At 62.3% G+C, this 16,761-nt stretch overlaps 1 protein-coding gene across 1 annotated transcript; it reads right to left on the reverse strand.

Moving 5' to 3' along the window:
* Window positions 1–1,293: 1,293 nt before the first annotated feature.
* LOC114814641 (zinc finger protein 787-like) lies at window positions 1,294–9,054 on the reverse strand. The gene is made up of 3 exons (XM_029073409.2): window positions 9,030–9,054; window positions 3,213–3,318; window positions 1,294–2,841 (listed from the first exon to the last, which is right to left on the reverse strand). The coding sequence occupies exons 2-3, from the start codon at window positions 3,289–3,291 to the stop codon at window positions 1,817–1,819; spliced, it is 1,104 nt and encodes a 367-aa protein (XP_028929242.1). The 5' UTR covers window positions 3,292–3,318; window positions 9,030–9,054; the 3' UTR covers window positions 1,294–1,816.
* Window positions 9,055–16,761: the final 7,707 nt, after the last annotated feature.

The following is a 16,761-nucleotide window of genomic DNA, read 5'->3' on the forward strand; positions in this document are numbered from 1 at the left end:
GAAAGAGGAGAGAGGTAGGAGGGGAATCTGGGCCCACTGCCGGAGGCTCAGCTGTGGGAAGGGGCAGCACGGGGGTCCACGAGCGAAGTTTCTCCAGGCCCGGCCTCCCGCTCCTTCTCTTTCCCGCACGCTGGGCCTCCCCCCTCGTAAATCCTGGAAGGAGCAGACTCCAGATCGAGACCCCATAGGAACTCTGCTAAGCAAATAAGGATTCCCCATTGTCTCCACGCCTGTGGTGTTTAAGCGCTTACCTTGTGCTAAGCACTGAACTAAGTGCTGAGGTAGAAGAACATCAGATCCCCCGCGGGGCTTACAGTCTAAGTTGGAGAAGGAGCAGGTACTGAATCCCTATTCTGCAGGCGAGGGAACTGGGGCACAGAGACGTTGAGAGTCTTGCCCGAGGTCACACAGCAGGCGAGGGGTGGAGCTGGGTTTAAAACTCAGGTCCCCCGGTGTCTGAGTGCTCTTCGATCCATCGGGGGTATTTACTGGGCGCTTATTGTGTGCAGGGCACTGTAGTAGCACTGGGGTGGATAATCAGTTTGGACACAGTTCCTGTCCTACGTAGGACTCACAGTTTTAAAGCCCATTTGACAGATGAGGGAACTGAGGCCCAGAGAAGTCAGTGACTTGCCCTGAGTCACACAGCAGACAAGTGGGGGAGCTGGGATTAGAACCCGGGTCCTTCTGAGCCCCAGGCCCCTGCTCTTATCCACTAGGCCACACGGCTGCTCTGACCGACTCATGGTGTGGGCAAACCGAGAGCAGGGGATGGGGTGGGGAGAGGGACGGGGGCTGCTGGCCGAGGGGTCGGGGGGAACGGGGAGGAGCAGGAGGAGCCAGGGCGTGCCGGAAGGAAGATACAGTGAGGGCAAGGATGGGACGGGGAGAGAGAGAGGCCCACGGGCGGCCTCTCTGGGAGGGGAACTAGGTCGGGTCCGGGCCGAGATCCGGCCGAGCCAGAAGCGGCCGGACAACTAAACCAGCACGGCCACAGCCCGGGAGGGCAGCCTGGCTCCCGCCCAATCCCGGGAAGCGCCTCCCGGCACCTCCCGCGGCCCGAATCCGCTCCCGCTCCCGGGAGATCTCCGAGCCCGCGGGTGGGGCTGGGGTGGGGAGGGATGGGGGAGGTGGGCGGGTGTCCCCCGCCGCCCCCCTCGCCCCCGCCCCCAGCTCGCAGGGTCCGGCGGCGGGGCCGCCCGGGAAGCGTAGCCGGAGGCCTCTTTCCACCCGGGCTGGGCCCTCCCTCCGCTCGCCCCCACCCCGGCCAGGGACCGAGACAGACACAGGGGATTGAGGCTGACTTGTTTATTGGCCCGGCTCCCGCCCGCCGACCCCCGGCCGGTGGCGCCGGGCCGGGCCGAGCCGGGGAGGGGGCCGGCGTCGGGGTTTCCCGGGGCGCCTCCCACCCCGCGCCGGCGTCCCCCAGCCCGGCCCCCGGTCTTCCCCCCATCCCATTCCAGTTCCGCTTTCTGCGATCTCGGCCCGCGGGCTCCGCGGCTCAGGGGCGGGAGGAGGGGACGGCGTCCTTGGGCTTCGCCCCAGCCCTCTCGGCCCTCCGGGCCCGCTCCCCGCTCCCCGTCGGACAGACGGGGGCAGTGGGGAAGAGGACGGGGTGAAGGGGGGGCGGAGGAGAGGTCGGGGGCCCGGGGGCGGGCGCCTCAAAAAAAACAAACCCCAAACAAATCAAGCCTACGAGAAACTCCTACGGGCCACCTCCGATCCTAGGGAGGGCCCGGGCCGCGGGGGCGGCCTCGGCGCGGGGCGCCCGGCGGCGCGGGCGGGGAGAGACGCACGGGAGGCGGCGGGCCCTCCCCTACCGGCCGCTCTCCTGGCACTGGGCGCAGCGCCCGGCCCGGCCCGGCCCCCGGTAGTAGCTCTGGCCGCAGCCGCCGCAGAGGCGCGGCGCCTCCACCGCGTGGACCCGCTTGTGACGCCTCAGGGCCGCGCCCTGGCGGAAGCCCTCGCCGCACTCCACGCAGATGTGCGCCGGCTCCTCCTCGTCCTCCTCCTCCTCCCCGTCCTCCCCCTCGTCGTCCTCCTCCTCCTCCGTGAGGGCGGCGGCGGCGGCGGCCCCCCGGCCCTCCTCGCGGTGGGCCCGCTGGTGAGCCAGCAGGCCGGCGCTCAGCCCGAAGCCCCGCCCGCACTCGACGCACACGTAGGGCTTGGGGGCCGGCGGCGGGCGGCGGGCCGGCCGGTCGGGGCCGGGGTTCCCGGGCCCGGCGGCCGCCCCGGGCGCCCGGGCGGCCGGCGGGTGGAGGCGCAGGTGGCGGGCCAGGCTCTTGCTCTGGCTGAAGCCGCGGGCGCAGTGCGGGCAGCAGAAGGGCTTCTCGCCGGTGTGGGAGCGCCGGTGCTTGGCCAGGCTCTTGCTCTGCGTGAAGGAGCGGCCGCAGTCGGGGCAGGCGTAGGGCTTCTCGCCCGTGTGGATGCGCTGGTGCTGCATGAGGTTGGAGCTCCAGCTGAACCTCTTGCCGCACTCGGTGCAGGCGTAGGGCTTCTCGCCGGTGTGGGTGCGCCGGTGCTGCACCAGGTGCGAGCTCTGGCTGAAGCTCTTCCCGCACTCGCCGCACGTGTTGGGCCGCTCGCCCGTGTGCGTGCGCTGGTGCCGCGTCAGCTTGGACCAGTGGCTGAAGCTCTTGCCGCACTCGTTGCAGATGTAGGGGCTCTGGCCCGGGGCCGCCGGGCGGGGCCGCGGGGGGCCCGGGGTCTTGGCCGCCCCGCCCCCGCGCCGCCGGCCCCCCGGGGCGGGCGGGGAAGGGACCGCGCCGGCCGGGGAGCCCCCCTTCGGGCTGGACGCGCGGCCCTCGTCCTCCTCGCTGTCCGTCATGATCAGGATGCCCACTGCGCCGGCCGGGGTGGGGGAGAGGACCGGTCACGCTTCGCGGGCGGGGGACGGCGGGAGGGGGTCCCCGGCGCCCCCTCGGCCCACCCCCCGCCCCGGAGGGATCCCGGGTCTGGCCCCGCATGAGCTCGTGGTCCGACGAGGGGACGGGGCGCGGGGCCGAACCCCGTGGCGGGCAGGGAATGGGGTCTGTCCTATCGGACTCTCGCCGGCGCTTAGTAGGTACGACTGACCGGAGGGGTGGAGAGTCGGGGTAGCGGACGGGGGCGGAGCCCGCGGATCGACCCGACCGGCGGGGCCCCCGGTGTCCGGGGATGAGGAGGGGGCGGGGGGGGGGGGGTGGAATGGAGGCGGGAGTCCCGCTCCTTACCTGGGTGCTCAAGGCTGGGGATCTGCTGCTCTTCCGAGTCCAGGGGCCCCGGGGCCCAGGGCTCTTCCCGCAGCTCCATGCCGGGGAGGGGGCGGGCCACGGGATCCTGCCGGGGGAAGACACGCCGGGGGGGCGTGGTGAGGGGGCCTCAGGCGCTGCCTCGGTCGGTCTTATTCATCGAGCGCTTACTATAATAATAATGACGACGATGACGGCATTTGTTGAGCGCTTACTACGTGCCAAGCACCGTTCTATGCGCGGGGGAGGATACGAGGCGATCAGGTCGTCCCACGTGGGGCTCCCGGTTTCAATGCCCCTTTTCCGGATGAGGTCCCCGAGGCCCAGAGAAGTGAAGCGACTTGCCCACGGTCACACGGCCGACAAGCGGCGGGGCCGGGATGTGAACCCACGACCTCTGACTCCCCGGCCCGGGCTCTTTCCACCGAGCCACGCCGCTTCTCAGGGCACCGTACTAGGCGCTTCCGGACGTGGGCTACCGGGGCGTCGCCCCCTTCCCCCCCCCCCAAATCTCCCTCACGGAGTCCCGGCATCCCTCCCCTTGGCCCCCACCCGCCCCCCTCCGGCCCCGTGATCTACACGGGATGGGAGCGGGAGCCCCCCGCGCCCCCGGGAGACGTGTGGTGTGCCAACCCCGCCGCGGCAGCCCACTTCTGGGGTGGGGGGCTCTCCCAGCTCCTCTCGTCTGGCCGTCCTCGGCTCCCCGACCCACCTCCCGCCGCGCCAACCTCCTCCAGACCCCCGGTGTCCGCTCCAAACCGCTGGCCACGTGCCACTCGCCTTGGACTGAAATGCTCTCCCCCCGTCCCCCAAATCAAACCTCTCCCCCGCCCAAAACGCCCGAGAGAGACGCCTCCGCCCTGAGTTGGGGGGGGACGCCACCTTCTCAGATGAACCGCCTCTGTTTCCACTTCCTCCGACCCCCTCACCGCATCTCCTATCCTCCAATCTGGCTTCCGTCCCCTCCACTCTACCGAGACTGCTCTCTCTAAGGTCACCCGTGACCTCCTTCTTGCCAAATCCAATGGCTCCTACTCCATTCTGATCCTCCTTGACCTCTCTGCTGCCTTTGACACTGTCGACCATCCCCTCCTCCTCCATACCTTATCTCACCTTGGCTTCACGGACTCTGTGGGGGTTCTCCTCTCACCTCTCTGGCCGGTCATTCTCGGTCTCCTTTGCAGGAGCCTCCTCCCCGTCCCATCCTTTAACTGTTGGAGTTCCTCAAGGGTCAGTTCTTGGCCCTCTTCTGTTCTCCATTTACACTCACTCCCTCGGTGAACTCATCCGCTCTCACGGCTTTGACTACCATCTCTACGCAGATGACACGCAGATCTACATCTCCGCCCCTGTCCTCTCCCCCTCCCTTCGGGCTCGCATCTCCTCCCGCCTCCGGGACGTCTCCACCTGGATGTCGGCTCGCCACCTAAAAGTCGACATGAGCGAGACTGAGCTCCTCATCTTCCCTCCCGAGCCCGGTCCGCTCCCAGACTTCTCTATCACCGTGGATGGCACGACCGTCCTTCCCGTCTCTCAGGCCCGCAATCTCGGTGTCATCCTTGACTCGTCCCTCTCGTTCACCCCACACATCCTATCCGTTACCGAGACCCGCCGGTTTCACCTCTACAATATCGCCAAGATCCGCCCTTTCCTCTCCACCCAGACGGCTACCTTACTATTACGGGCTCTCGTTATATCCCGGCTAGACTACTGTGTCAGCCTTCTCTCCGACCTCCCTTCCTCCTCTCTCGCCCCGCTCCGGTCTATTCTTCACTCCGCTGCCCGGCTCATCTTCCCGCAGAAACGATCTGGGCATGTCACTCCCCTTCTTAAACAACTCCAGTGGTTGCCTATCGACCTCCGCTCCAAACAAAAACTCCTCACTCTAGGCTTCGAGGCTCTCCGTCACCTTGCCCCTTCCTACCTCTCCTCCCTTCTCTCTTTCTACCGCCCACCCCGCACGCTCCGCTCCTCCGCCGCCCACCTCCTCGCCGTCCCTCGGTCTCGCCTATCCCGCCGTCGACCCCCGGGTCGCGTCCTCCCGCGGTCCCGGAACGCCCTCCCTCCTCACCTCCGCCAAACTGATCTCTTTCCCTCTTCAAAACCCTACTTAAAAATCACCTCCTCCAGGAGGCCTTCCCAGACTGAGCTCCTCTTCCCCCTCTACTCCCTCTGCCATCCCCCCTTTACCTCTCCGCAGCTAAAGCCTCATTTTCCCCTTTTCCCTCCGCTCCTCCACCTCTCCCTTCCCATCCCCACAGCACCGTACTCGTCCGCTCGACTGTATATATTTTTGTTACCCTATTTATTTTGTTAATGAATTGTACATCGCCTCGATTCTAATTAGTTGCCATCGGTTTTTACGAGACGTTCTTCCCCTCGACGCTGTTTATTGCCATTGTTCTCGTCTGTCCGTCTCCCCCGATGAGACCGTAAGCCCGTCAAAGGGCAGGGACCGTCTCTATCTGTTGCCGACTTGTTCATCCCAAGCGCTTAATACAGTGCTCTGCACATAGTAAGCGCTCAATAAATACTATTGAATGAATGAAAGACTGTGCGCCCCACGTGGGACGGGGCCGGCGTCCTACCCGATCAGCTCACATCTACCCCCGTGTTTAGAGCAGTGCCTGGCACACAGTAAGTACTTAAATACCACCCTAGCTATTATTATTACGAAGTGCCTCTGGGCATTTCCTCTCTGTTCAATCAACGCTATATCCCCAGTGCTTACTGCGGGCAGGGCACCGTACTAAGCGCTTGGGAGAAGACGAAACGACGGAGCTGACAGAGACGACCCCCGCTCACAAGGAGCTTCCGGGCTCGTGGGGTCGTCGGAGCCTTTGAGAGGTTCATGTGCTAACGCCCAGAGCGAGAGACAGAGTGAGACAGCGAGAGAGAGAGAGAGGGGTGTCATGTCCCCAGCAGCACTTTGGAACAGTGCTTGGCACATAGTAAGCGCTTAACACATGCAATTATTATTATTATTATTGAGGGCAGGATCAGGCTGGGCCTTCTCATTTCAGGGCGGACGAAGGACATTCACAGGTGAGGTGAGGGGCTGCAGCCTTCAGCGGCAGTCCTGGGGTGGGGGGGGAAGGGCCGGGACGAGGATAGGAGGGATCCCCCAAGTCTCCCCACCCCCAGGCTTGGGATGGTCCTGGGGTGACCCTGTCCCTCTTTCCTTCAGGCCTCAGAGGGGCTGGCTTTGGGAATTCAGGAATGGGGGGGGGGGGGTCAAGACACCCCCCCCACCCTCAGCTGGGACATCTCCCCACCGCTTCCCGCCTCAGCTGCCGGGGAGCGGAGCCGGCCACGACCCCGCTGGAGCCAGGGTGAGAGGCCGGGGACCCCTTCCTGCACGGGGCCCTGGGGAGAGGGGGTCCTCATCGCCGGCCCCCTCCAACCCCGGCTCCGGGGGGGAGACAGAGAGCGGCCGCAGAGAGCCCCGCTGCGGACGGACCCCAGAACTAACCCCTTTGGGGCAGGGGTCGCTCTTCCCTTCTGCGAACCGCCCGCCCCCCCCCCCCCCGCCCAACCTGGGCCGGACCCTCGGCCTCCCCCTCTCCGTCAATCATCCTGGGCGCTTACTGTGTGCAGAGCGCTGTACTAAGTGCTTGGGGGGGGTACAATATAATGATAAACACATTCCCTGCCCACGCGAGCTTACAGTCCAGAGGGGGAGACAGACATTGCCCCAAAAGACCCCCTGGGCCCGGACCGTGGAAGCCGCAGCGGGCTGGAGTCTGGTCAGACCCCAGGGAAGGAGGAGCAAGTCGCCTGGCGATCTAGAAGACCGGGCGGCGCTTCGTCGTCGGGTGGGGAGGTGGGACCTCACACCCCCCCCCCCCCCCGGGATCTGGGAGGGGAAAGGGAGGGTCCACCCGCCGCTGGGGGTGAAAGACACGGCCAGGCATCGTAACAATGGTGTTATCTGGTAAGCGCTCACTACGTGTTAAGCGCCGGGGGGACACGAGGTGATCAGTCTGTCCCCCGTGGGGCTCACGGTCTTCATCCCCCTTATCCGGATGAGGTCACCGAGGCCCAGTGAAGTGACTTGCCCGGAGTCAAGCAACCGGCGGAGTCGGGATCAGAACCCACGACCTCTGCCTCCGGAGCCCAGGCTGTTGCCCCACGTAGCGGGGGAGAGACCGCTCTCTCCTCCTCTTTAATAACAGCCCTGACGGAGCTGGATTAGAGGCCTCGCAGGCGGCCGATCTCATTAAGGTGGGGCCTCGGGCGGCAACGGTGATCAGGGCGAGGAGGAGGAGAGCGGGGCAGGACGGGGTCCGGGGCGAGCGAGCAGGAGAAGTCCGCCGACGCCGCGGGTCGGCGCGCTCCCCGGCGCTCGGTGCGGCGCTCTGCACACGGCAAGAGCTCAAGAAGTAGCTTCGATCGACGGGAGAGGTTCTCCGGGCTCCCGCTGAATGAAACTTACTCCTCAAATGAGTTTACGCGCGGGGGGGGGGGGGGGAAGGGAGAGCCAGATTCGGCCCCCGGCCCCTCTCCGTCTCCCCTCTGGGCCGCAGGGTTCCTCCCGGGGGCGTCTAACTCCCATCCCCTCCGACTGCTCAGACGGCGGCCGGGTCGTCCTCCCCGGCGGTGGTGCTCCTCTCTTCTCCGCGGCCGGTTCCGCCCGAGACTCCCGTCCTGGGCCGGGGGAGGTCAAGGGGTGACCCGGGGCTGGCGAGAGTCTCTCTTTTATCATCCTCTCCCCAGCGCTTAGTACGGAGCTCTGCGCTCGGCAAGTGCTCGAGAAACACGATGGATCGGAGTGGGAGGGGGGTGTGGGTGTGAAAGGGAGACAAGGTCACCGTCCGCCCCTCCCCCGGGGAGGCGGGGCGGGGGAAGGGAAGTGAGGCGGCGCTCAATAAATAGCATTGATTGCTCCGTGTGTGTGTGTGTGTGTGTGTGTGAGTGAGAGAGAGAGATTGCGAGAGTCACAGAGAGGGAGAGAGGCAGGGTCAAAGTCCAGCCCCCCTCCAGGTCAGCGGGGAGAAGCGAGGGGGTGCTCAATAAATACTATTGATCGATTGATTGGACTATGTGTGTGTGTGTGTGAGCGAGATTGCGAGAGACACAGAGAGGGAGGGAGACAGGGTCACAACCCAGCCCCCCCCTCCAGGTCAGCGGGGACGGGGAAGGAGGAGGGGGTGATCAATAGATACTATTGATCGATCGATTAGACTATGTGGGTGTGTGTGTGTGAGCGAGAGAGATTGCGAGACACACAGAGAGGGAGAGAGACAGGGTCACAACCCAGCCCCCCCCCCTCCAGGTCAGCGGGGACGGGGAAGGAGGAGGGGGTGATCAATAGATACTATTGATCGATCGATTAGACTATGTGGGTGTGAGACGGGAGGGTGGGCGGGGGGAGAGAGACACACACACACACAGACAGGGTCACAGGCCATCCGTCCCCCGGGTCAGCGGGGCGGGGAGGAATCGGGGCGGGGCTCCATAAGTACCATTGATTGATTGATCGATTAGTGAGAGAGAGAGAGGGTCCCAGCCCACCCCTCCCCCAGGGGAGCGGGGCGGGGGCCGGGAGGGAAGCGAGGCGGGCCTCAATGAGCACCGCTGATCGATCGATCGATGGGGGGGGGGGGGGAGGGCGGCTCCTGGGCCCGCCCCTCCCCCCCGGCCTTGCTGCCCCCAAACGCCCCCCATTTCCGGCGCCGGGGGAGGGGCTGGAAGCCTCCCCCCCCCCAAAGCACATTTCAGCCTCCCCACCCGGTTGGGGGGAGGGGCAGCCGGGCCCCCCTCCCCTCGTCCCCTCCCCCAGGCGCGCCCCACACTCACCCCTCTCCTGCTGCTGCTGCTGCTGGCGGCGAGGGCGTGGGGGGGGGGGGGTCCGGAGCCGGGGTCAGGGGGCCTCCCTCCCTCCCTCCCGCCCGGCCGGAAGTCACCTCTCCGCCGCTTCCGGCCGCGCCGCTCTAGGCCCCCGCCCCGACTCTATGGTCACCGCGGGGCCATGGCCGCCCGCCCAGCCAAGCCCCTCTCTCTCTCTCTCTCTCTCCCCCTCCCTCTCCCTCTCGCTCGCTCGTCCTCCTCCCCGCGCTCCGGCCTCCTGCCCCTGGCGACTCTATGGCCGCCGCCCGACCCCCGACAGGGACTTCCGGGACTTTCCCTCCCGCCCCGCTCTATGGTTTTAACCCCTTCGGCGCCCCCCGCGGTCCGCCCTCCCCCTCCGGCGGGGGTCCGGGCAGCGGGGCCTCCCCCTCCCTCCCCCCCCCTCCTCCGGCCCAAGCCCCGGCCGGGGGCGGGCGGAAGGAGGAGTGGGGGTGCGGCGGGAAGGTTCCCGGGCCCGGCCGCCATCTCCCCCGGCGGCGGCAGAGGAGGCCCGGCCCGCGCCGCCCCGCGTCCAAACCCGCCCCGGGAAAGGGTTAAGGCCACCGAGGCCACGGGCTAGAGCGGCGCCGGCCCGCCCGCCCGCCCCGACACCGCGCCCCCTGCTGGCCGGGACCGGGACCCCCGACCCCGACCCCGACCCCGGCAGCCCGCACGGTGCCGCTCGCGGCTGGAGGGCTGGAGGGGAGACCGGCCGGGGAGCTCCTTTCCTGCGTGCATGCGTTCATTCTATCGTATTTATCGAGCGCTGACTGGGTGCACAGCATGCATTCATTCATTCAATAGTATTTATTGAGCGCTTACTATGTGCCGAGCACTGTACTAAGCGCTTGGAATGAACAAGTCGGCCACAGATAGAGACGGTCCCTGCCGTGTGACGGGCTTACGGTCTAATCGGGGGATTCATTCATCCTATCGTACTATTGAGCGCTTACTGTGTGCACAGCATTCATTCATTCCATCGTATTATTGAGCCCTTACTGTGTGCACTTCATTCATTCGTTCTATCGAATTATTGAGCGCTTACTGTGTGCACCGCATTCATGCATTCATGCATTCATTCATTCATTCATTCATTCGTATTATTGAACCCTTACTGTGTGCACTTCGTTCGTTCGTTCGTTCATTCATTCTATCGAATTATTGAGCGCTTACTGTGTGCACAGCACACATTCATTCATTCCATCATATTTATTGAACGCTTACTGTGTGCACAGCATTCATTCATCCATTCATTCATTCGTATTATTGAGCACTTATTGCATGCAGAACATCCATTCATTCTATCATATTTATTGAGCACTTTCTGTGTGCCGAACATTCATTCTATCCTAGTTATTTGAGCGCTTACCGTGTGCAGAGCACTGTACTAAGCGCTTGGAAAGTACAATTCGGCAACAGATAGAGGCAGCCCCTACCCCACGACGGGCTCACGGTCTAGGAGGGGGGATTCCTTTCATTCATGATCATCAGCCTCATCCTTACCATAAGGATGCCTGTGGTATTTAACAGTGATTATGGTATATTGTTAAGCGCTCACTATGTGCCGGGCACCGTACTGAGCGCTGGGTGTACAAGCAAATCGGGTTGGACAGTCACTGTCCCACTTGGGGCTCATAGACTCACTCCCCATTTTCCAGATGAGGTAACTGAGGCCCAGAGAGGTGAAGAAACTTGCCCGGGGTCACACAGCGGACCGGCGGCCGAGCTGGAATTAGAACCCACGGCTCCCTGACTCCCAGGTCCCGGCTCTAGCCGCTACGACCCGCCGCTTCTCCCGTTCGTTAAGCGTTTACTATGTGTCGGGCACCGTCGATAGTGACGACGATGTTATTGTTAAGCGTTCACTATGTGCCGAGCACTGGTCTAAGCGTTGGGGGTTCATCATCCTCATCGTCATGACTGCGGTATCTGTTAGAAGCGGCGTGGCTCAGTGGCAAGAGCCCGGGCTTGGGAGTCCGAGGTCATGGGTTCGAATTATAATGTTGATATTTGTTAAGCGCTTACTATGTGCAGAGCACCGTTCTAAGCGCTGGGGTGGATACAGGGTCGTCGGGTTGTCCCACGGGAGACTCACAGTTAATCCCCATTTTCCAGATGAGGTCACTGAGGCCCAGAGAAGTGAAGTGACTCGCCCACGGTCACGCAGCTGACAAGTGGCAGAGCCGGGATTCGAACTCATGACCTCGGACTCCCAAGCCCGGGCTCTTGCCACTGAGCCACGCTGCCATGCGGGACTGTGGGCGAGTCACTTCACTTCTCGGTGCCTCAGTTCCCTCATCTGTCAAAGGGGGATGAAGACTGTGAGCCTCCCTTGGGACAACCTGATGACCCTGGATCTCCCCCAGCGCCGAGAACGGTGCTCTGCACAGAGGAAGCGCTTAACCAATACCGACACTATGATTCTGCCTGTTCCCTGTTCAGCTGCCCCACCCTCCCGCAGTTGGTTCTCCTTTAGCGTTTGGTTTGCGCTCCTTGGAAATCATTTTCTTCTCTCCCCGCCCGTCGTCGGTTGTTTTCTCCTCGAGGGCCGGTGTTTAGGGGAACTAACTCAGCTCAGGCAGATCCTCCTCATCCCGGAGAGACTCTTCAGCTTTGGCTTGAAAAGCCCTCAAATCCTCTCTGAGCCCCCTCCTCCTCCCTCGCCAGGCTACTTGATGAGCACCCAGCCCGCACAGTTGGGGCCTCTAATGCCAGGCTTCTCACCGGGCCTCCATCTCCTCTACCCCGCCGCTGCCCCCCGACCCACGTCCCGCCTCTGGCCTGGATCGCCCTCCCTCCTCAAATCCGCCCGGCGCTGACTCCTTCCAGGCCTGATAATAATCATTCATTCATTCGAGGGTATTTATTGAGCGCTTACGACGTGCAGAGCACTGGACTAAGCGCTTGGAATGGACAAATCGGTAACGGAGACAGTCCCTGCCCTCTGACGGGCTCACGGTCTAATCGGGGGAGACGGACAGACGAGAACAGTAGCAATAAATAGAATCAAGGGGATGAACATCTCATTAAAACAATAATAATAATGTTGGTATTTGTTAAGCGCTTGCTATGTGCAGAACGCCGTTCTAAGCGCTGGGGGAGATACGGGGTCATCGGGTCGTCCCACGTGAGGCTCACGGTTAATCCCCATTTTACAGATGAGGCCCAGACAAGTGACTTGCCCCCAGTCGCCCAGCTGACAACTGGCGGAGCCGGAATTCGAACCCATGACCTCAGACTCCCAAGCCCGGGCTCTTTCCACTGAGCCACGCCGATCGAAGGCCCGCCTCCTCCAAGAAGGCCTCTTGGAGAGTCACTTATTGTAAGAGGCCTTTTATGATAGGGTGCAAACTCCATAAAATAATGGGTGAAAACGAAACTGTTTCTGATCTGCCTACCTGTAGATCGTACGAGAGGTTTTTTTTCCACGCTTGCCGAAGACAAATGGATTTTTCTATATATATATATATATATTTTTTAATTAATCAGGCCTTCCCTGATTAATCCCCCCCCCCTTCCTCTTCTCCCACTCCCTTCTGAGGCGCCCCGACTCGCTCCCTTTCTTCTTCCTCCCTCCGCACCACTTACGTCCATGACGGTCATTTATTTCTTTATTCATTCAATCCATTCAGTAGTATTCACTGAGCGCTTACTAGGTGCAGAGCACTGGACTGAGCGCTCGGAATGGACAATCGGGCAACAGATGGAGACCATCCATCCCCGCCCCATGCCGGGCTCACGGTCTAATCGGGAGAGCCAGACGGACGGACGAAAACAAGACAACGTAATCACAACTAATAGAATCAAGAGGATGTACTTTATATGTCCTTTATATTGTACTTTATTCATTCGGTAGTATTTATTGAGCGCTTACTATGTGCAGAGCACTGGACTAAGGGCTTGGAATGGGCAATTCGGCAACAGATAGAGTCGGTCCCTGCCCACTGACGGGCTTACGGTCTAATCGGGGGAGACGGACGGACAAGAACAAGACAGCTTAATCACGATAGATAGAATCAAAGGAATGTACACCTCATTGATGAAATAAATAGGGTAATAAACAAATGAGCACAGTGCTGAGGAGAGGGGGAGGAGCAGAGGGAAAGGGGCTTAGCTGAGGGGGGCGAAGGGGGAGTAGAGAGGGAGCAGAGGAAAAAGGGGAAGGTCAGTGTGGGAAGGCCTCTCGGAGGAGGTGAGCTCTCAGTAGGGCTCTGAAGAGGGGAAGAGAGTCAGTTTGGCGGAGGTGAGGGGGGAGGCCGTTCCGGGACGGCGGGAGGACGTGGGCCGGAGGTCGACGGCGGGATGGGCGACGACGGGGGACGGCGAGGAGGCGGGCGGCGGAGGAGCGGAGCGTGCGGGGTGGGCGGTGGAGAGAGAGAAGGGAGGAGAGGTAGGAGGGGGCGAGGGGATGGAGAGCCTTGAAGCCCAGAGCGAGGAGTTTTTGTTTCGTGCGGCGGTCGATGGGCAACCACTGGAGGTTTTTAAGGAGGGGAGTGACAGGCCCGGAGCCTTTCTGCGGAAAGATGAGCCGGGCAGCGGAGTGAAGAACGGACTGGAGCGGGGAGAGATCGGGAGGACGGGAGATCGGAGAGGAGGCTGACACGATAATCCAGCCGGGATATCACGAGAGCCTGTAGCGGTAAGATAGCCGTTCGGGTGGAGAGGAAAGGGCCGATCTCGGCGGTATTATAAAGAAGCCAGAGAAAGGGGGAGCGAGACGGAGTGAAGCAGCGTGGCTCAGTGGCAAGCGCACAGGTTTGGGAGTCAGAGGTCGTGGGTTCTAATTCTGGCTCTACCACTCATCAGCTGTGTGACTTGGGGCGAATCACTTCACTTCTCGGGTCTCGGTGACCTCATCTGTAAAACGGGGATTAAGACCGTGAGCCCCACGTGGGACAACCCCATACCCTCTATCTACCTCGGCGTTCAAACAGTGCCTGGCACGTCGTAAGCGCTTAACAGATACGATAATTACTATAGAGAGAGAGGGAGAGAGTGCAACTGAGTGATCCCACCCTCCCCCGGCCCCGTCCTCACTCTGCCCCAGGGGAAAAGCGGTCGCCTGATGGGCACGGCTTGGGCACACAGTGACGGCCGGAGCAGCACGGACATGTTCTCCTTCTCCGCCGGGCCCGTCCACCGGACACCGCAGGGCTCCCTGGCCCTCTCCACCCGCGTCGACGAGATGCCGGGCTTCCTGGAATTCCTCGACCGTCTCCGCCCGGCCGGGACCCCGGAGGACGTCTTCCTGGGGTCCTTCTGGGCCGAGACCCTCGGCTGCCGGTGGGCCTCCCCGGGGCCCGAGAACGAGACCCTGCCATCTGAGGGGGGCGAAGCTGGGACGGTAAGGGCCCGGAGGGGGGCGGGGGGGCGGGGGGTGGGTGGACAGGGAGGATGGTTCAGGGCCACGTCTTGCCCTCAACAATAACTGTGGTACTTCTTCAGCATTTACCACGTGCCAAGCACCGTCCTACTGGGGCGGATACAAGTTAATCGGGTTGGACGCAGTCCCTGGCCCGCATGAGGCTCACGCTCTTACCCCCCATTTCCCCGATGAGGTAACTGAGGCCCAGAGAAGCGAAGCGACTTGCTCAAGGTCACTCAGCAGACAGGCGGCAGAGCCGGGATGAGAAGCCGGGTCCTCCCGCCTCCCGGGCCCGGGCTCTGGCCGCTAAGGCCCCGCGCCTCGTCTCCGCCCCCGCTCAGGCCGGGGACGCCGCGGACTTCTACCCCGAACCGGCCTGCACGCTTTGCTCCCCTGATGCCAACCTCCTCACGACACCTCAATCTCTTTCTTCCGTCTCGCCGCTGACCTCTCGCCCCCGTCCGGCCTCTGGCCCGGAACGCCCTCCTTCTCCAAATCTGACAGAAAATGACTCTCCCCACCTTCGGAGCCTTATCGAAAGCCCGTCTCCTCCAAGGAGGCTTCCCCGACTGCGCCCTCCTTTCCTCTTTTCCTCACTCCCTTCTGCCTCGCCCCGATTCGCTCCCTTTATCCCCCCCCCCCCCCCCGCCGGCTCACAGCACTTACGTAATTGATTAATTTATAGTAATATCTGAGAGGGAGCAAATTCATTCATTCATATTCATATATTAACACCTGTCTCCCCTTCTAGACCGTAAGCTCCTCGTGAACAGGGAACGGGCCTACCAGCTCTGCTATACTGTTCTACCGAACTCTCCCGAGTGCTTAGTCCAGCGCTCTGCACACAGTAAGCGCTCAATAAGTACGCTTGACTGACTGATGGAACACGTTCCCGGCCCACGAAGAGCGTCCAGTCTAGAGGCAGCGCGGCTCAGTGGAAAGGGCCCGGGTCCGGGAGGCGGCAGGTCAGGGGTTCTGATCCCGGTTCTGCCCCACATCTGCTGTGTGACCTTGGGCAAGTCACTTCGCTTCTCTGTGCCTCACTTTCCTCAACTGTAGAATGGGGATCGAGACCGGGAGCCCCACAGGGGACTGTGCGTGGCTCAGTGGAAAGAGCCCGGGCTGGGGAGTCAGAGGTCGTGGGTTCGAATTCCAGCACCGCCGCTTGCCAGCTGTGTGACTTTGGGCCAGTCACCTCACTTCCCTATGCCTCAGTGACCTCATCGGTAAAATGGGGATTAAAAACCGTGAGCCCCACGCGAGACAACCTGATCACCTTTTATCACCGCCCCCCCCCCCGCTTAGAATAGTGTTTTGCCCATAGTAAGCGCTTAACAAATACCACATTATTATTATTATAATTCGAATTGCTTGTATCTGCCCCGGCGCTCAGGACAGCGCCTGGCACATAGTAAGCGCCTAACAAATACCATCACCGGGGATTGACTCGGATTGGCAGAGAGGAGAACGGAGGGCACTGCGGTAAGGGGAACAGCTCGGAGGCGGGAGAGTTTTCGGTGGCTGCAGGGGAGGGGGCACGGGAGGTGGGCGACTCTTGTCGACGAGCGTTTCTCCATCCGCCCGCTGGCCCGGCGGCCGACGGGCATCATCCCCCCGCCCCGGTGAAGGCGCACCCCGCGGGGGGCAATTCAAGCGTCCGCGTCTGCACGGGGTCAGAGAACCTGCGGGGTCTCCCCATCCCTTTCCTGGACCCGAGGGGCTCGAGCGCCACGTTCCGGGCCTACGAAGCCGTGCGGAGCATCGCCCACGCCCCGCAGGCCCTGAGCCTCTGCCGGCCCCCGGAGGGTCCCTTCGCGGACGGGGCGTGTGCCGACATCGGAGACTTCGAACCCTGGCAGGTAGGAGGTGGAGAGATGTCTCCGTTCCTTCATTCGGTAGTATTTATTGAGCACTTCCCGTGCGCAGAGCACTGTACGAATACTTCCGTACTGCGCCGTATGGAGCGCTTGGGAGAATGCGATACGACAGTAAACAGACACTTCCCCCTCACAGTGAGCTTATCGTCCAGAGGGGAAGACGGCCATTAATGGAAATAAATCGATTCCAGATATTCAGACGTTAATATAAATACAGCAGCATGGCCTAGTGGAGAGAGCGCGGGCCTGGGAGTCAGGAGGTCATGGGTTCTAATCTCGGCTCAGCCACTTGTCTGCTGTGTGACCTTGGGCAAGTCATCTCACTCCACATGTGTAAAATGTGGGCCAGGGACTGTGTCCAACCTGATTTGCTTGTATCCAGCCCAGCGCTTAGTAGAGTGCCTGGCACATAGTAAGCGCTTCAGGAATACTATAATTACTATTGTTATTCTTACCAATA

This window comes from Ornithorhynchus anatinus, chromosome 10 (genome assembly GCF_004115215.2).
Source record: "Ornithorhynchus anatinus isolate Pmale09 chromosome 10, mOrnAna1.pri.v4, whole genome shotgun sequence".
NCBI classification, from domain to species: domain Eukaryota; kingdom Metazoa; phylum Chordata; class Mammalia; order Monotremata; family Ornithorhynchidae; genus Ornithorhynchus; species Ornithorhynchus anatinus.